Raw genomic sequence first — 20,906 nt, 5'->3', positions numbered from 1 at the left:
TCGCAGTTTCTCTGTCGTATTATTCGTGGTATAGTATAATAAGGTAACGACATTCAGGAAATTAGAAGCTTCAAAAATCATATTTCCAAATTCGATGCCATAGTGACATATTTTACTGTACGGTCCATGAGTTGATTCAGGTGACTGTCTTTGCGTGTGTTTGTGACCGGTACCGATGCTACCTGATACCCTTACCTTTACGCTAAATCAAAAATAGAGAAATGTTTCTCGGGCATCGGCGCGTCACTTGTATTTGTGCGCCTAACAGTGTTTTATTGCCATTTAAAAAATAATAATTTTGACCTGGCCGCTTCCGGATCATCCAGTTGTGCACTGTAAGAATGAGTGTCTGTAAGAACGAGTGTGACCGAATCTACAACTCATTAACACGTGCTAAACTTTTCAAGCAGTATTTCTGAGAGAAAAAAAGTAAAATTGTGTTCCTCCACTTTTTTCTATCAATTGTTTTTTAAAAAAGTCGAACCGCCCTCGTCTTTTTTGAATGTGCCCTATAAACATTTAATTTTTTACGCAGCCTTACATTTTTCTATCACGACTATTTACAAATATCTAACTTCATTAATCAAATCTAAAGATGCAAGACTTATAAATACAACTACGTACTACTTGCATTGCGTTCATCATGTATGTATATAGTTAAACTCAATCCTGAAATAGTATTATCATGTTATTGTACATAAGCCTAAGGATGCTTCACGAAATAGAGTAACTGATTGATAAACTCCATTTTATGTTAAGGTGGGAAATGTAAATAGATTCTGCTTTATCAGCAATTTGACATGATGATTCACAGGCTTCTGTCGATTTTATACAATTTTCAAAGCAATTTTGTTTTTATTCTGTGTGGAAACATACTGTCCGGAAAATTTATGCACTTAATTCCCCTCACAGCCTTCACTCGACATAAGCAACGACGTCACAGATCATGCTTCTTATCAAATTAAACCAGCTATGCTTTTTCGAACCATATAAAATGATTCAGATCATATATCCCTGACAAGCACTTATCAAACTAAGCCAGGTATCATTAACATGCCTTTAAACTGTGGACATGACCCCTACAGAAGGTAGGTCTTGGCGAAGTAATAACACGAAAGTACACCATCCCAGTCTCGAAAAGGCTCGCGATCAATGACGTGTGTTTGTACAGGCCAGCATCACTTGGGATGAGGCCAGGTCGACTACAGCCACTGGGATACCACTGGCTACAGTATCTCTAATCTGTTTATCCACATTCAACACATTGTGCATTTATGGGAAGAGTCGTTCCGATTGCGGTCTCTGAAAAACCCGACGGATGAATATTGCCATCAACAGTGAAAGTCTTGAAGGTAAGGATGTTGTAATGAGTGTAATCATAACATGTGCTGTGCCGGAATGTTGTTAAAACAGATGTGGCGGAAATGATGTGAAAATAAGTAGCTCGATTTTTAATCTATTAATCCACTTTCAACACACTGTACGTGGATCGTGCGATTGCGGTATCTTAATCCGGCAGCTTAATATTACAATCAACAATGGAACTCCTGAATGTAAGGTTGGTTGTTGATGTAGGTGTAATGACTGTGCAGTATAGGTAAGTTGTTCCTCAGATGGTTGTTTGGCGGTATGTAGATAATCGACTCTGGACAAACAATCTAGTGATCAACAGCAAGAGCATCATTCTAAGCAATTGGAAACCGATGACGTTTGTCATCCAGGTCAGCGAGCCTGACTACCTGATCCCGTTCGTTGTCTGTTACGACAAACATGGTTGCTGAACAAGAATTCCAACCCACACTCGTTTATTTATAGATGGCTGCCGAGTAAAATATTCCTGTCTTTTTGGTGTTTATAAATACACCAATGGAAATGCCAAATCTTAACATATTAGTCCTCGATAATGACGTATAGCTTTCAGTTTCATACATTACAGTCGTGGCGTGTTTGTGAAATACGTGTGAAAAAGTCACCGGCTGTCCAGTCTATTTTAATCTAGGTGTAGCCTCTCATTCGAGGATGGGGATGAACTCGGTACTCTGGCATTTATAAACATTTGGTATTCAAAGGAGTAGCTTGACTAACGGTTTCTGTCATGAGAATATTCGTGATGGTGTAAAAGAATTGGGCAAGTCGCAGAAATATCATTACGCAAAAACATCTGTCGCTATTCGCCAAAATATCATGACGCATTATTTACGTGACGTACAGTGTCATAGGAAACGTTGCAGGACATTATTCTTTGTTATGTTGGTCATTTCTCTATAATAGTGAAGCGGCGTAAAACTAAACTCACTCACTCACTCACTATAATAGTGAAATGTTGCTTCTTATCGGCCCTCACAGTTCTCCGGCTTATGACAACAAGCTAGCTATTCTCGAAACGTTCGTAGCCCTACGAACTTCTTAAGTCCATTCTTAACACATTGGCTACGATCAAAGTTAAGAATTCTTAGGGCTACGAACGTTTCGAGAATAAGGGCCAAGGTACGTTCGTTGCGCTACAACCTTCGTAAACCAAAGGCAAAATATAGACTTACGACAGTTCGTGGTGTTGAAATAGACGAATTTAATAAATTTAACCTGGCCATTATGATATTCGCCTTCATGTCTTATAACTACCTTGTACTACCCATTTTCAAGATATGATAGAAAAGGAGACCAAAGAGCGGCACATAATCTAAACTTGTATGGTCTGTATCCATATGTTTCAGGGTCTGTGCGACACTGTACATATAGGAAAAACCTGCTTAATTATTAACGTTAATGCTTGCTTTTAGCATTTAGCGTCAATACAACCAGTGCAACCATGCAAGTTTGACCTAGGACACAAGCTATTACTACGAAAACTGTTTGTGGACAAATTAAGAAAATCAATAGAAAGTAATTACATGTATAGATAAAATGGGCGTGTCCGGATATGGCTCGTATGGTGTGTTCCGACTGACATTTACGAGATGGCTTCGCTGACACTCGCATCCTACGGTACATTACACATTCAGCGAGTATTTGGAGTTGATGGTTTATATCTGATATCAGTTACAACTACCAAATTGGTAAATGAATAAAGAATGAAAATTAAGAGAAGAGAAAGGAAAGAAAATACTGGGTTGCACTCCATAGTAGAACAGTGGCTTAAAATATATTCAAAGACGGTACAAAAACAGGCATATTTGCAGTGTATACGGAATATGTTTTACTTTAAGGATTACAAGAAAAGAATATCCAAAATGACATTTGGCCTTGCACACACAATGAATATATTATAGTGTGTAATAGTTATTATCTGGTATAACCCGTTTTATATTCTAACATTCGTGGTGGTTAAGAGAGTGTGGTCGCGGACCTGCATACCGTCAGGCCTGTCAACAAAGCAGTTAGTTTGCAGCCAGCGTAGATATATCATGATCCACCAGTCGGTCAGCTGAAGAGTCGCCCATCCTTGCACTGACTCGCAGTGTACCCAGGGTTATTGTTTTTAATCTACTGGTTGAAATATTCACTGATGTGGTGTGAAGGTGGGATAGCCTAGTGGTTAAACCGTTCGCCCATCACGTCTAGGACCGGATTCAATTCCCCACATGGTGTTAAGGCAGTTTCTGGTGTCGCCTGCAGTGATGTCGCAGGAATATTACTAAAACGGCGTACAATCATATTCATGCACTCTCTAAGATGTAACTGTTGCGGAATCAATGACAGGTTATTAAAACAGTGCTGGTTACTGGCTCTATAATGACTTTATGACAAGCAGTGAGCGTTAATTCTAAAAAATTAATGTTAATTCTAACATCATCAGATGGATTAATCCTTTTTTCAATTAACTGATAACAATTTGTACAGGTTAATAATGTTAAATTATCAGCTCTAAATACACCAACCGGCGTTCCACAAGGTTGCGTTATTTCACCACTTTTGTTAATATTGTACACCAGTGACTGTGTATCAACAAAGAAACACGTTTTACCGTCAAATTTGCCGATTATTCTACATTGTTAGCCCTTTTAAGTTAATCAGAACTTAGTTACACAGCTGAAATGTCAGAATTTGTAAAAGTCAAACTTTTCTTTATTTTTGAATGTGCAAAAAAAAAAAACCCAAAAGAAATGATCGTAGATTTTAGAAAAACGAAGTAAACAACAAATGCTGTAAACATTGAAGATAATGAAATTGAAAGAGTAACTGAATACAAAAACTTGTACCTGGGTATTTGGGTACCGTCCTAGATTCGGAACTCTCCTGGAACGAAATCACTGAGGAAATATGAAAAAGGACAACAACGCTTGCAGTTTTCGTGGGAGTTGAAACATCTTATCTTATTTTATCTCATAATTGTGAATCATTGGTGGACATCATTCAGAAATATTTGCTATTGATGCACTAAAACATTTTGGAAGATTTGGAAGAAATTCAGTTCCTGAAGCAATGAGAGCCATCTGAGTCTGAGCAATAAGGGGTATTGGCGATAAACCTGTGAAATTAATAAAAAGTTAATAAGGCCAAGATAGGTATTAAACCAACGGTATCTGTTGAATGGGGTGGGTAATATTGCCCAACGCTTTGTTAGAAAGCTTTCACCCATCCACATCACTTTAAGAAAGGATCTCGTAAAAATCCGGGTTAGAAGGGATCTTCAGTAACCCATGCTTGTCGTAAGACCAGGCATGATGATTTGTTTATGCATGTCATCGTATCCCAGTTGTGCAGATCGATGCTCATGATGACGATCACTGGATTGCCTGGCCCAGACTCGATTATTTACAGACCACTGCCATACAGCTGGAATACTGCTGTGGTGCGTCGTAAAACTAAACTCACTCTAGACGGAAGGGTAACTTCTGAACCGAAGATAGTGATTGATGGAGTGGCACAAAAATTGAAGGACACTGAAAATATCAATGATAGCAATCAATATAGCATAAAGCTGTCATAGTTCAAAGCAAGTATCAATGCTTTGCAAACCGCTCGACAGGGACACAAAACCCCATAGTGTAATTGATATCCTTTGTTCAAAATAACCCTCGGCAAGATTAATAACAATATCCGTGTAACACGATTGATGTTCATCTCCTTCTGGCCGACAACGTGAGAAGTGATCAGTTCCCTTGATGAACAATGGTGTAAAAAAGTTCTATGGGTGTACATGTTCTGCCGACATATGCTCATTAATGATTAGTGCATACATTTCCAGTCATTGCCAAATGTCGCCATTATGTTTTACAAGCATGAATCATCAAACGTAGCATCCCGCGGCGATAGAGTCTGAACAATGGATTGAATATTACTCAGTCACGAGACTACAAAAAGGAGGCAACAGTGCACTGCGAGTATCGAGGCGGTAAAGTTTCCTTCGTTGAGACTATGTTAGCTACTTCAGCCTACATCTATCATGGTATTGCTAGGCAACAATGGAATGTCTTGGAGCTGGAAACGTCTGCATCAGCGTAACAGTAACTACGAATTCTTCAGTAAATAAAAGCATCTGTTACAGAGAGACCTTTGGGGTTGATGTCAACGGAGAATCCACAAGCCGGATCAAGGTTAGTACGTACAAAATATATCTTATTATCTAATTATCTTATAACGATATCACAAGTTGCAAATCTGTTTTTAAGGTAGATCTGTTGTGTCCCACGGAAAAGTATGATTTCTTTCAAAAGGTGTCCCAGGTGTTGAGTGACACAGGTAGCCAAGTGGTGTCGAAGTGGTTAGGAAGACTAATGGGTATGTGGTACACTCCAAGAAGTGTTTCAGGTCAAAGACAGAGGTAGAAAGTGTCTATGATGTTATGTACACAGGAAGCCAAGTGGCACAGTCTTGTAATAAGTGTCAAATGTGTTAGGAAAATAGTCTATTTCTTGTGAAAGGTGTTGAATATTTCAGGGACGCTAATAGCCAATTCGCGCATTCTTGTAAGCAATGTGTAAAGTGTAATGAACACTAACAGGCAAGTGGTGCATTCTTGTATAATGTGGCTAAACATCGGGACACAGATTGCATCTAAGATGGAGTCTTATATAACGGTGTGACAAGTTTGAGCCACTAAGATTTTCAATCCCAATCTCGCCCTGATTGTACGTCAGTCCACACCAGAAAAAAAATGGTTAAAGGTATTTCAGTTTGAATCAATGTCTCTGACCATCACTATGATCAGTAATGCATAGATGCATGGGACACACGTCCCTGGTCACTAGGGTGGTGAGGTAACCTAATGGTTAAAGAATTCGCTCGTCACGTCGAAGACCCGAGTTCGATTCCCCACATGGGTACAAAGTGTGAAGCCAATTTCTGGTGTCTCCTTCATGACATTGCTGGAATATTCAATTTGCTAAAAACGGCGTAAAACCAAATTCATTCACTAACTCCTTGGTCACTGATGTTGGTTACACCAAAATTGTACGAAAGATTGACCCGTATTATACTGAAATTGAAGAAAGTAACAAGAAGAGGTTTTTTATTTACTTCTCGATGCATTAAATAACAATGTTATACTTTCTGACTTGCATATAGCGTGGCGATCAAGGATACAATGCCCCGAGTTCTTTCGTGCTTCTTCCAAAACCTAACCCTCGGTATTCACTGATAAAGGTTTAAGACGTGGGACGGGAGACGTCACGCAACAATGAGGCATGCGATTTTCTTAAGAATTAAAGGTTTAACAAGCAAATATGCTAAACCCGACCAACTTTTATTGAAAACAAACAGAACGAGAATGAAACCCTTTTCATCACAAAAATATATTGAAGTCACAAACTGCAACGTTTGCAAGCATCGCTTACAGAGGCTACTCCGATTGCAAAGCCGTGAAGATCCGAGGTAATATTGGTTTCCAGTAGCCCATGCTTGTCGTGCAAGGCAACAGGACCGGGTGACCTGGCTCTTTAGACGCAGGGAGTCTTCTTTTAATTGTATTGCCAACGAAATGACATAGGAGAAGGAGCAGTGAATGCGACACATGGGTGCGCGTGCCCATTTTATGTTTTTTAAATGAATTAAACATCGTTTATTGTTTCAGTAGTCTGTTCTTGTAATCTGGTAATGGAGACTTCATCGAGTTACATGTGGTGCAGATGCAGACATCAGCACCTTCATGATGTCGACGTGAATCGAAACTCCTCATATTTTATTTAAACGCGTTGCTTCCCCAGTTTGATCGTGTCATATGTGATGCATCAGCATATGTGTCCATATGAGATATGTGACAATGACGTCACACTGATGTCGTTTCGCCCTGATATTTACATGTAAACGATTCATGCTTTTTTTATATCATATTGCGATATTTTTCCTCCAAAGGTTGTCACGTCCCAAGTGTTCGTTTATGACACGCGACATGTGATCAACTTGAACTTACTGGAATACAATCCCAGGCATATGCGTAATGCATACCTGCAGCAACAGTTTTAATCAAACTGTTTTTGTACATGGGTTTGATCAGAAGCGTAAAGAAATATACACCATTAAAAAGGTAGGGGATATTGGATTTACAAGATTGACAAAACGCTAATGATGAAACCAAGGAGCAAACAGGCCATTAGTGGGTGAGTGAGTTTAGTTTTACGCCGCATTCAGAAATATTCCAACGATCTGTAAATACTATTATAGTAATCGCGTCTGAACCAGACAATCCAGTGATCAACAGGATCAGCAGGAGCAGGAGCGGGAGCATTGATCTGCGCACATGTGAACCGATGACACGTGTCAACCAAGTCAGCGAGCCTGACCAACCGAAAACAGGCGATGAAGAGAAACTGGGGGAAAATGTGATAATTTATTCTATTCTGTTAGAAATCTTCCATCTGTATGGATATTTATTACTTTTTATCATGTGCATTGGTATTGGCTCGTGGTATGCTCGCAAAATGGAATATAGCGTTTTGAATGGTATATTTGGAAAACATTCCAGTTTTACGTCCTGTGTGTTTATCTAATTTTTCAAAAATTCCATAAGATCTTATATCCATAAAATGGCACACTTGACAGCTCCAGCTGCATCATAAAGTCGAATACATTGTGTGTCGAGGCGTGAGTATTTTTTATGAGTAAAGAAAACGAAAAAAAAAATGAACACAAAAATATTGAACACACCTACCTCCATCTTCTCACTTTCGGGAAACTCTTAGTGAGGCCGCGTCATTCTTGATCTGGAAGTGGGATGCCCTATACCCGATATCTGTATTAGTAAACAAACCCCACATCAATGGCTGCTCGTGTTCCTGAACTGGGGGCGCCAAGTTCCACGTCTGACCTACTGAAGGTGCTGTTGAATAGCAGAGTAAACTTGCCCTCATTCCCATCTCATGAGGTTCCAATTGTCCTAGACCTAATCCTCTCCAAACAAATCACTGTGACTGGAGATTGTGAAGATGGTGGTATAGAACACACTGATCCATTTGATAATCCTACGTCGGATCTAAGGAACCGTTGTTACTCTTAGAAAGGGACCATCTCAAAAGTATATCGATATTTTTAGGAACGACGTAAGCTTTTGTTTAAAGTTTTGTCCTTGTGCTTGCTGCGTTGCGATTTATCAAAATCAGAATAATTGATTAGATGCAAGGCATAATATAATATAGATGGACATTTTATTTATGTATTTATTTATGTATTTATTTATTTATTTATTTATTTATTTGTTTGTTTGTTTGTTTGTTTGTTTAAAGTGGTATCGAGTTTATTCATTTTTTCATTCAATTATTCATTCATTTATGAATTGGAAATTTATCTGTGGACTCAGTGGTGCAATACTGAGCAATAACATGAGTTGTTAGCGAGGATTTGTGTGGTATCAATCTGACTATTTAGGAGTTCCAGTTCCAGGTTACAAACTCCTGGAGGCTGTATTTCCGATACCAGAGATCCGTGTATGGACCAGACAAAGCTGAGACCTTATAAATAATTCCTGACACATCAAGTAATATATACATTTATCATCCAAAACTGTGTCCCACAGGAGATATCGCTTGTGTGAAATCAGACGATATCTCCTCGGATATATCGCTTTGGCAGTAGATTTTGCCTGCAGAGCTAATATCTGCATATTAGACCATTCCACTAACCTTGTCTCAAAAACACCCAGAAAACGAAAAAAACACAAAGCACCAGAACCATTAGTTGGAATTTGAACTCCGAACTAAGTTAGCCTGACATGGTCCGCCATGTGTGAGTGAGTGAGCGAGTGAGTTTGGTTTTACTCCACTTTTAGCACATTTCCGGCAATATCACAGCGTCGGCACTAGAAATGGGCTTCACACAATTTGCCCTCACATGGAATCAAACCCAGGTCTTCGGCGTGACGAGCGAACGCTTAAACCATTAGGCTACCCTATCACCCCTATCGCCATGTGTAGATACATGTGCTTATGTGAACGGAGATGCAGCAATGTCGTGGTGTTGCTATTATCGATCTTTGGCTTAGCATTTGACACATATAGATCAGTCATCTTCAGCGCTGAAGTGTACTGCGCACGCCAGGATCCTATGAGCATGAGTTCGAATTCTACACACGCCCTGAGTTGCCTCTTGCTTTGTCACCATAACAAAGGGTTTATCCACCTGCATCTCTTCAGGTTTCCCTGCAAGATCACGCTGACACTCTGACGCAATGGAAATGTAATGTTATAAACTGCTATAAATAAAGTAAAATGTCTAATTTCAAATAACCCATTACGTGTGTGGTGGAAAAGAAACATATCTTTGCCCGTCAGCTGTGAAAAGGATATTAAGGATTTACGTAATTGATGGAATACATCACGATACAGCATTCACTGCGCATTCCAGGTTAACACACTAAGGCTGTGATAACGAGCACCTGTCACTCCTCCTTGTCAGGTACAGGGAGAGAATCGTTCCTGCCTGTATGTTATTACGTGTCTGAGAATTTAACTTACACTCATCTAACACAGTTTGTAAATATGTGTACGTGCTACATTGTCAAAAAAATAATTTTTCGAAAGTTAAATTCCCATGCATTTCCGCAAGGGGCAAGTATTTAACACAGCCGAGGGTAACGAGAAGGTAAGATCAGGTAACGGTTGCACTTATACATACTACAGGAAAAAGGTATAAAGGTAGTCCGCCCGGATCGAGCATGTAAGGATGCTGCGAAACTTGGCATCGTTCCATCACATATTCTGTAAGTTCAGAATTTGTTTTCCAGTACCTATAGCACTGAAGAACACTGTCCAAGGACGTGGCAGGTAAGGAGAATTGTCAAACAAGATCTTAACAATTAGCTTTAACGCTTTAAATTTATACGCTGTCATTGTCGACGAGTAAACATATGGCTGCATATGAGTAGGGAGCACATGTAAACAAACGCCATTGCTGCTTGGCAGTTCGGTGTGGCTAATGTTTTAGGTACGTTGTTCCAGTCAGAACAACTGCATCCGTGTTTTATGGGCCTGCATCCATTTACAATATTGGTTTAGCTGTTGGTAACGTTCTGGAAACATCAACACTCGTTGAAGAGATACACGACTGTGTTAGTGTTACATGAGTATACTTGCTATGATCGTGAGATTTAAGTGAGCGTGGCAGATATACCTGGGTGGGATCTATTTTCACACCGGTTCGCTATGGTCATGTGTAATGATGCCTTAGTTGCTCCCCCTTGAGGCAAAGGTATGTCGTGTCGTGGTCATATTGCAGGTATTGTTCTATTTTGTAGCTTTATCAGGGTTCAGCCATCAATATGGGGTCTTTATAGATGCTTTTCAGGGCATATTCAGCATTTGTAAACACAACTATGGTAACACATATGTAGTTAGGGCTTTTCAGGGCATATTCAACATTTTTAAACACAACTATGGTAACACATATGTAGTTAAATACACATGGGGCGGACCATCAGAGGGAAATAACTCTTCAGTACATCGCCTGCACTGGGAAAGTTTTGCTTCAGGATGGAGATTATTTAACGCCCACTCTCATCTATTCGTGATATTTATATGTATCATGTATTAGTTTCCTGTAAGCTAACATGACACATTTTACTTAATTCAATGTAGAATCTTTTGTAGAGTAATGATATAAATCACTGTCGATTTGGGCATGTTCAAGGCTAAAATTAATTTAGGGGCTTTTAAGATAAAGTGTCCCTTGTTTCCGATTGCAAGATGCAACTGCAATAAAATATATAAGTGGCATAACAAAATTCTTTGAAAGTACACAATTCATATATAGATGTACAAAAACCTGGAGGACATTTTGTCCGATGACATCAATTGTTCCCTAGAGCCAAAGAAGCGTTCTTATAATATACCATATGATCACGGTTTGGCTGCTGATGGATCCAATGCAATGTATACCTGAGCGTTTTGAGGCCAGCGATTGATTTACTAGCTGAGAATATCATCCGTCCAAGGCTGTGTGGAATCCCAAAGTTTTAACATTATATTGGGTGACACGTAGTATCAGTGAAAGTCCTACTGTTATTATGCTGGTTTCGTTGGTTTGCTTGCTGGAGATCTGATTTCCGTGTTGTGCACAGTGATTCATATCACTGGCGTGGTATGCTTCTAACGGTTTTTTTCAACTGATGTAATCAATAACTTCTTTATTTAAGACTCTATTTAGAAAATGCTTCTTTACTATACAGTTAGGGCGCTGATAATAACACGAAATATATATGGCCATCCGTATTTTTTCGCTGTCTCACCCCACGCCTCATTTCATGGCGAACAATGGTGAATACAAAAATAAAGAACAAGGCTTTTCACTTATTGTGTATTTTTGTCATCACATTTTAGAATTTAAATCAGTTTGGTAACAGACTGTCAGTTAATATATAAATTTAATAATTTGTGGTTCAGGATGGTTCAGATTGAGTTGAAGAAGATGGAGCAAGCACGTCTGTTATTTTTTTCTTTGTTTTTTTTTATGAATGAGCGAAAGTTGCAGATCAAGCCATGTTTGTCAACACCTGCAAGGGAAATTGGGAGAAGAATGCATTATTTCCCGATGGAAGTTCAGAGCAGACAAGAGACTGGATGTAGATGATAATCACATGAACCTTACCTAGTTTGCCAGTTAAAGTCAAGATCATTTCTCATGATTAAATATAATGTAGTCAACTGATGTTTGGTAACAATATCTTGTTGGATTGTATGGGTTCCTGTCACCGAGCGATTCAGACAACTGTATCCAGGACACGTTAGACACGTTAGACACGTTAGACACGTCTTTAGCAGCCTTTCTTGTCGTAGTAAGCGGCTAACAGGATAAGGTTGTCAGACTCGCTGACTTGGCGGCCACGTGTCTCCGTCCCCAGTTGTGTAGCCCGATGCCTATGATGTTGATCACTGGATTGTGTGATCCAGACTCGATCTTTTACCAACAAACAACAAACTTCAGGACCCGCTGGCATTTTTAACATAACTGCCATATATAGACTTAGTCGCAGTGCTAAAATGCCTTTGTACACATGTCGCCAGGATTAATATAATATGATTATGTTATTTGAAGATGTTGCACCTGCAAACTTGTAAACTAATTTATCAGATGTTGGAATCTGGGGTTTAAGATATTCACACAAAAGTGAATGTGAAAGTTGATTCTATGATTATAACACAACGCCATGTTGTAATACCATCCCATCAATATAACATCCGATGTTCGCAAATAGAAGGATGGGAACAACCGTGTTTGTGTGAATGCGGAGAGGTAGCCCAGTGGATAAAGCGTTTGGTCGTCATGTCGAAAACCAGGGTTCGACTCGCCACTTGGATACAACGTGGGAAGCCCATTTCAGGTGTCCCCAGCCGCGATATTGCGGAAAGGTGGTTAAAAGCGGCGTAAAATCATACTCACTTACTAACACACTGTGTGAATGCTGGCATGTTATATGAGGTTTAGTAGCACTTTGGACACAAGACGACTAAGAGTGGAACAGCAAAATGACAGTTTTGAAAACGTTGAAGGACGTGAAATGGGTATAGATATGAAGGCGTGTAATCCTAAAAGAACAACCTATCATGTTTATCTTAGATATTTGATATACGAGACATAAAATATACTTTATAGACCATAAATAAGAAGAGCTGGCTTATAATCAACATTTTGGAAGGGGTCGAGGATAGAATGTTTACCAGAGTGTACGATCCGTACCATATATATCCAAACTTGGGGTAGCATATGTTATATTTGGGATTTTCTTAGTAAGGTACAAATTCTAGTACTTATTGGTTGAGTACCTACTAATAAAGTGTAATCCCAAATATCACATATGTTACATTTGACCACTTTCTAAATGACATTATGTAATCCAACTTGGGGGGGGTGTGATTATATTATCAATCACAGTCATTTTCAAGATTCAGGTATGAACCGACATATTTATAAAGAAAATAAGATCAATTTCGAGATGCCAGGTGTGTACATATAATGTAAATTCTTAGCTGTTTCATATTTTAAAAACTTACACACCAATTACGAGAGGCAACTTGTGTACATTGTACATTGGCTCCTCCGACGTCCGCGCCTCTCTCTTTCCCCTCCAGACACCGCTCACCGTATCGTAAAGTAGATTCCAAGTGCCAGGTGTAAGGCTTCCTTTCACCGTCGTCAGGTAATTCAGTGTCGGTTGTGTAATTTGACCCAGCTTCCAATACAAAACATCAACTTATCTTCCTCTTCACCTTCATTGTGGTATTTCTGGCGTGGGATTAGGAAAGTTCTTGCAGAGATTAACTTTTTTGTTTTAGATTTATTTTGGTACGTGGCTTCGCTGGGATTTGGTTCACGAGATCTTTTCTGCATGGGCGAAAGAGCGTGTTTGTTTCGATAAGCTGGGGCTTATATTGTAACAGGAGATAACTACTTGGTTCTAGGTCGCCTGTAAAGTAATGGTGCTGTGGAGTAGATACATTTTCAAAGGCTCACCATAATCCACCCATTACGGCGAATGACACATAGAATTGGCTATATGTAATTGAAGCATTTGGGTAGTTAGGTCAAGGGTACCTCAGGAAAAAGGTCTCAGGAAAATTGTGTCCGATGTCCAGCTGCGTCAGGATCCGCTGCTGTATGGTTGGAACTCACTTCGAAGCGTCCGTAACAGCACTTGACGTGCGCTGGCAGGTTTTGTCAGTTTTTATACTCCTTCGATCTCAGTTGTATTTGTCCCAGGTTTATGCTTAGCACACTCTAAAATACCTGAACTTAGTGTTTACTGTTTATTGATATAACATTGCGAGAGTGAGTATGGTTTTACGCCGCTTGTAGCAATATTCCAGAAATATCACGGCGACGGACACCTGAAATGAGCTTCACACATTATACCTTTGTGGGGAATCGAACCTTTGGCGTGACGAACGAATGCTTTAATCACTAGGCCACCCCAACATGGGGATCATGATGCGTCAGACAATTAATGAGGAGGAGCTTAACTCGCAGAGAAATGTTTTGTAAGGAATTACTCTAACTTATTTTTTCCATTTTTTTATCGATGCTCATAATATCCACCACCGTGTTGTCTAGTCCAGATTTGAACGTGTAAAGCCCATCATGACATCGCTGAAAAACAAACCATTTGCACAATACAGTCCTTGAACTGTGGACATCACCTAGCTTGCATCGGATATGTCACTGATCTGCTACCGTTCAGTAAAAATCAGATATGCAATACCGTCCACTGGTTTACACACCTCAACCAGAAATAAATGAAAACAGGGGGACCGCCCATTCTGTTTGATATTTGGATCTGTGTAAACAGATACTCTACAAAATAACACGAGGGATGCCTTCTTTCCGAAAGACAACTTACCCGAACGATGTTTCTACATTTTGCAAAGTTTCGGACAGAAGGTCATACGGTCCGAGTCTTATCTTGCACCTTTTTGTGCCCGTGCTTTCATTTTTGTGAAGAAAAAAATGGGTGGGGTGAGAATTTACTTGACTTTGCATGTGTTTGTGTCATCAGCAAAACATGGCTACCTCACATTTTAGCTCCGGAACCGTCGAATCGATTTGCTGCTAACGGAGATTTCTTGTAAATATGAGAAGGGTTGTGCTTGTATTTCACATGTCCGTAATACAAAGCAGCGTAAAGACCACAGCATCGGAAATGTAATTAATTGTAGCCATGTTACAAGGAGACCTTCAATCATTATTTGACCCACAGTCGATAGTGGAGCGTGACATCAGCTGATTGCTTCCTCCAACGTTCACCCTCCTCTTCACCCTCGCGCGACTAAGCTCCATGCTTCTATGTCCGTGGTGTTTTGTGAGTCCGCTAGCTTGTACAAAGTGGATCTCTCAGATCCGAGGCAGATACTACGTCCATCATGGTAACGTTGTTCACTGTAGTTATTGTCACTCACAATAATAACATATTCGAATGCAAGCCAACATGTTTCTGATATAAATATGCAATAACAACGTCATGTTTAAAGGAAGCCACAGACTCGCTGACCTGGTTGACACGTGTCTTCATATCCCTACTGCGTGGGTTGATGCTCTCGTTGTCGATCACTGGATTATCTGGTTCAGACTCGATTATTTACAGACCACCGCCATATAACTGGAGTATAGTCGAGTGTGGCGTTAAACAACAAATCAGCTAAATTAAGGATAACACGCAGTCGGCCTGGTACAATGTGTGGACCTATTTCTAGCGTCCCCCAACCGTGATGTTCCCGGAATATTGCTAAAAACTTCGCACACCCTGTCCGTTGATCTAAACTCTTCAAAATGAATTGCATCAGGACTCTCTTCATTAAAATCTAACACTAAGAGCCCCGTAACAGGCAGTTACCAAGCTTTCTTCTAACACGTATAGGATATACATAAATCGCGGCTGAGGAGACGAAGGAATATAGCATATATTCTGGATAATCGATCCAGCGGTGAGTACATCGGTGCTCATTTAGTCAACCATTAGGTTATCAAGGTCACACTGTGTATAGCTATATACGTACAGATATTATACTTCTGCAATACAGTTTGAAACCATGTTCACTTACTTAGTCGCAAATTATACACCACAGATGGTGATATACGTATTTGGTGCACGTGTTAGCGACGTGAGACCATATAGTTTGCATCGACCTCAAAAGAAATACAATCATTCTGTCATTCCGTTTTCGTGAATGCAATATATTTCAACACTGAAATAAAGACACAAATTGTTACTTTTAAAAATTATGTGTCAAGATGAAAGTACCTTTTTTCACAACCAAGGAGATCGTATGTCGAATATGACGCATGTTCGCGAAAAAGAAATTTAAATGATTTGAACATATGTATGTCAGCACTTCTAAAGACGTGCTGTATAAATACAGTAAGGCTGTCCATATTGCTTTCTTGTTTCCCATCTTCAATCAGAAGTGAAGTGAAAATAGAGGTTTTATTTCAATTCAAATGTGTGTGCCTTGTTGTCATGCAAAACACTCCTATCCTTCCGTCATAGAAACAACCAGAGTATCTCGATGCCTAGTCATTAATAGTTTAAATTTACAAAAATATTTTTGAAGCAAATATATCCATATCATAACGTAATTTCAAGTAATTACGTGGAGATCAACCATGTAGTACGTAAATATCATGTCTGGTTCTAAAATCTAATGTGTAGCTGCCGTGGTCTGACAGAATGATGGTAGCCTAATGGTGAAGGCGTTCGCTCGTCACACTGAAGCTCCGATTTCGATTTCCTACTTGGTTACAATGTGTGAAGCTCATTTCTGGTGTCTCCCGCCGTGATATTGCTGGAATATTGCTAAGAGCGGCGTAAAACTCACTCACTAACAGAATGACCTATATACGTGTACTTGTATCTCTCGGAATGTCTCCGGTTAAGCTGATTTTTTAAAATTAAAATATACAGGAATTAGATGGTTTGATATTTGTTGAAGAAATGTAGACCAGGAACTCAATATCAGGCCGCCATCTTTGATTAGTTTCCTGAAATGATCTCTCCAAGTAAGTGAAAAAACGTTTACACTATGTTAACCAACATGAGCTGGTTTTCAATTTCATATACCTATATTCTAAAAGAAGAAAGATCTTTCTTGTGATGAGGCTTATAATCACGTGTCTGTGAGCCCGTTTGAAACATCGCTTTCCACCAGCTAAGAATTCAGCGCAATAGCAATGAAACACACTGCTGTTGACTATTACGAACTTTAATGACTGATACCATGATAATATCACATTGAGTGGGCCACTCGTGCTTACATTGGCACTAAATGACAATGGTTGGTTGGCCGGGTTTTTTATACGCCGTACTCATGAATATTCCAGCTAAGTTCATGGCCGCGGATAAGACAAATCAGCGATCAATATCATGAGCATTGGTCTACGCATCTGGGATACGATGACATGTGTGAACCAAGTCAACGGGCCTGACCACCTGATCCCGTCACTTACCTCTAACAGCAAGCATGGGTTACTGATGATCAGTTCTAACCCGGATCTTCACAGATCTAAATGTCAGTGGCGTACAGGGCACAAGGTTCTCGTGCCGTATAAATCTAATAATGCGTGTACACATTTCAGGAGATGTACGACATTGCTAACATTTGTCATGAATTAGCTGAACTTTCTTGACATTGTAAATATGCAGTGGCTACAGTTCACATGTACGCATCAGGAAGGTTACATAAATACCGTTGCTTGTCTACTGCCAGGTTGCTCAGAATTGTATTATCATTGTATTAAAGTTACATTATCAACACGACTAAGGTGCACTTATCTTTGAATTGAAGTAATCCTCACATTTAACGGTCAGATTTATATAACCGAAGTTCGGAACTTATGTTTTCATTGGTAAAAATTTACACCGAAAACACAATATCAGCATAAGTGTAAGGTTTTGTGACATACTCTTGCTTCGATACGTCAGTACGATTTATTTCGTTGTTTTTAGGCAAACAAATGGTATAATCAGCAAACATTTTAATACAAAGTTTGACTGTTAATTATTTCTCATGTACATGTATGTGATTTGTGTCCGTGGTGAGGGCTATCGGTGTTCTGTCACAGGGCTATGCTTTCAGGAAGACCTGATGTCATCATTTATTTTCAATGGTCATTTACTTGATAACATTTCACCGGTAACTATTAGACTGTTTTACTTAATTCACCAGTTTGGCTAGTACTCAGTCGAGTCTGGGGGCAGTGGGGTAGCCAAGTGGTTGAAGTTCCACGCTGAATACCCGGGTTCGATTTCCAACATGGGTACATTGTGTGAAGCCCATTTCTGGTGTTCCTCGCCGTGATATTGCTGGAACATTGCCAAATGCTGTGTGTAACCATACTCACTCACTCACTCACTCATTCACGTCGTTAACGTTTTTCATTTCTGTTTGCAGTCGGTGGAAGCAAGATGTCCTGCGAGCTGTTCCGATTGAACGTCTCTGGACTGAACCTTTCCAGCGAGGAAGCTGAACGGATGGTATGGGAGCTAGAAAACAACGAGGCCAAGCAAAAACTAGGCGCCATATTGTCCATAGGCATCGTGTTGTTGGTCGGTTTCCTTGGCAACATATTGGTATGTGTTGTATACCATCTGAAGTTTCCACCCAGCACCTCAAAATACTTCATCATGACTCTAGCGATATTTGACCTTCTGAGCTGCACGATCGCCTTACCAGGGGAGATTATAGATCTGAGATTTGACTACCACTTCAACATACCAACATTATGTAGGATAATGCGATTCACTATCACTCTGAGTACGTGTGCCTCTGTTGTTCTGCTCGTCGCTATCGCTGTGGATAGATATCGGAAAATATGTCGGCCATTTGAAAACCAGATGAGCTTTAAGGAAACTAAACTGTGGATCGGTCTTGCCATTGGCTTGGCGCTATCTCTTGCACTTCCGACTGTACTGTTGTACGGACAAAAAACAGGAACCATTGCAGGCTTTGAAACAACGGATTGTTCCTTTGACCAAAAATATAGACATACGTTATTTCCTAAAGTGTATCTTGGAATAACTGGCACGTTGTGTTTGCTTTCTTTCGTTTTACTTATAGTTTTATATGTTTTCATTGTTACAAAAGTGTGGAAACAAAGACAAAAACGGAAACGGATGCAGATGCAAAATCTGAAGGGAAGTCTACCTGTGACTTCATCCTCTTCATCACTGGCTGACGCCAAAAAGAAGGGCCAGCTTGCTGTGAAGGTTGTAGAAGCCGAGCTACCTGAGAACGGCTCAGCTTTTGATCTTCGGTTATTGAACCCAGAAGTAAAGCAAAGGTCCAAACTGCAACAAAAACAAACGATAAAGACGACTGTGATGTTATTTCTTGTCACACTGGTGTTTATCATAAGCTTCATTCCTCATTTTGCTTTGCAGATATTGTCGATTGTTTCTCCAGGGTACTTGATAAATATTCACTGTTCCCAAGCGGCTTTAGTCGCCTTCAAACTCTTTCTCCGTTCCTACTTCATCAACTGTGCATCAAATCCCATCATCTACAGCTTTTGCAACCCTAAGTTCAGAACTGAATGTAAAACCCTCCTCGGCCGATTGTTCTGTACGTCGTCATGCTGCAACAACGCGAATGAACAATAATTGCTTATAATTATTAATAGTTATACAAGTGTATTATTTCATATTGGCTTCATGTACGTGTACCCTATGATGTATCGCAATATTTGCTGACTTAAACCAAATATTATATTGTGTTCATGAGGTTTTATCATTTATGTTTCATGTTCCTGTTTATTATTATTTTGTTTATGACTATAAGTAATTACATTAAATGAATCTTCAAATCATATCTCTTGTATGCAATATATTTCTTTATATGATTGTTTGTTTGTTGTTTTTGCGCCTTCAACAGTAATATTAGTACTATTCTAACTCTATATATGCGAACCTAACCTTCATACTCTCTTGAGTTGTTGAAGATCTATATATACAGGTCACATGATGCTAATGAATTGCAGTAATACTCGTACATCAGAGTACATCTATCTTTTCACCCCAAAACCTGATGTACTCTTTTTCAGTGATCTCTTGTTATGATTTTAACCGCTGTATGACTTTTACGTCCTGTGGAATGTCTTTGGGCAGATATCCGATATAGATGTGGCTTAATGTATTGTAATGGTACATTCATTGTTGTTTGTATATTGCAATACGATCTCTGGCTTTCAGCGATTTATGCTGAATCATGGTATGCCTCGAGTAACCTAGCCAGAATCCGATGAGATTTCCAGATCGATAATCGATCTGATCACGCTGCGTGGCCTGAAGTCACATTTCATGTGTGTACGTTCGTCCATCATTAAGATGGTACCTTGGGTACCTAGGTTTTGTAACTGAATAGATCACAGCGTGGGTGGAACGTTAGCCTTGACAGCATACAGGTTCGATTACGATGATACTTGTTGTTACCATGCCTGAGTCTGAGAAGAAACTGTGGCATATTATACACACTCTGTCACCTGTAGCCTGACAGTGTTCAGCGCAAGAACCAAATCTATCGACTCCTAGAAGGGACATCGTCGCGTTGTCGCCCTGTCAAAACACAAGCAAAATGGGGCAAAATTCATCAAAGCGCGTCATTTCCGCCTTCCGCTGTGTCGCATTGTCACTATGTCGCATCGTCACGGTGTCGCATTGACGCGTTTTGAAAAATAATTTTCTATCCATCCAAAGCGACATAGCGACAATTTCCAAGGTCAGAACACTGTCGCCTCATCCAAGACTGTATAAAGAAAACCTAAAAATTACAACGCGACAATGCGACACAGCGACAGTGCGACAAATGGCAGAAATGTCGAGTTGTCGCATGTGTTGCATGTAGCGCTTAGGTTAGTTTTGCCTCATTTTGCTTGTTTTTTTGAGAGGGCGACAACACGGCAATGTCCCTTCTAGGATTCCATACAAATCTCCACCCAGTCACCACTGAACGATGCTATTACTTCTTGTCTCCATTGAATATCAGTAATTGCATGAT

At 39.7% G+C, this 20,906-nt stretch overlaps 1 protein-coding gene across 3 annotated transcripts; it reads left to right on the top strand.

Annotated features, from left to right (window-relative positions):
• The first annotated feature begins 1,161 nt into the window (after positions 1–1,161).
• Positions 1,162–19,754, top strand: LOC137277954 (orexin receptor type 2-like). Of its 3 annotated transcripts, XR_010956635.1 has the most exons (3): positions 1,162–1,352; positions 5,489–5,537; positions 18,306–19,754. XR_010956635.1 is itself a non-coding variant. In XM_067809972.1 (2 exons), exon 2 carries the CDS (start codon positions 18,320–18,322, stop codon positions 19,511–19,513), a length of 1,194 nt encoding a protein of 397 aa, XP_067666073.1. In that variant the 5' UTR covers positions 5,461–5,537; positions 18,306–18,319; the 3' UTR covers positions 19,514–19,743. The 3 variants fall into 3 exon arrangements, 2 of the variants coding, with proteins under 2 accessions (XP_067666073.1, XP_067666072.1); XM_067809972.1 differs by lacking the exon at positions 1,162–1,352 and having other exon boundaries at positions 5,461–5,537; positions 18,306–19,743; XM_067809971.1 differs by lacking the exons at positions 1,162–1,352; positions 5,489–5,537 and adding an exon at positions 10,131–10,196 and having other exon boundaries at positions 18,306–19,743.
• The last annotated feature ends 1,152 nt before the right edge of the window (positions 19,755–20,906 follow it).

This window comes from Haliotis asinina, chromosome 3 (assembly GCF_037392515.1).
Source record: "Haliotis asinina isolate JCU_RB_2024 chromosome 3, JCU_Hal_asi_v2, whole genome shotgun sequence".
Lineage (NCBI taxonomy): Eukaryota > Metazoa > Mollusca > Gastropoda > Lepetellida > Haliotidae > Haliotis > Haliotis asinina.
The sequence above is the reverse complement of the archived record's forward strand: the minus strand, read 5'-3'. Positions and strand labels throughout refer to the sequence as shown.

What these genes read in the sequence shown, in the direction of transcription:
- LOC137277954 (XM_067809972.1), top strand. Translation starts at nt 18,320, where the DNA reads ATGTCCTGCGAGCTGTTCCGATTGAACGTCTCTGGACTGAACCTTTCC.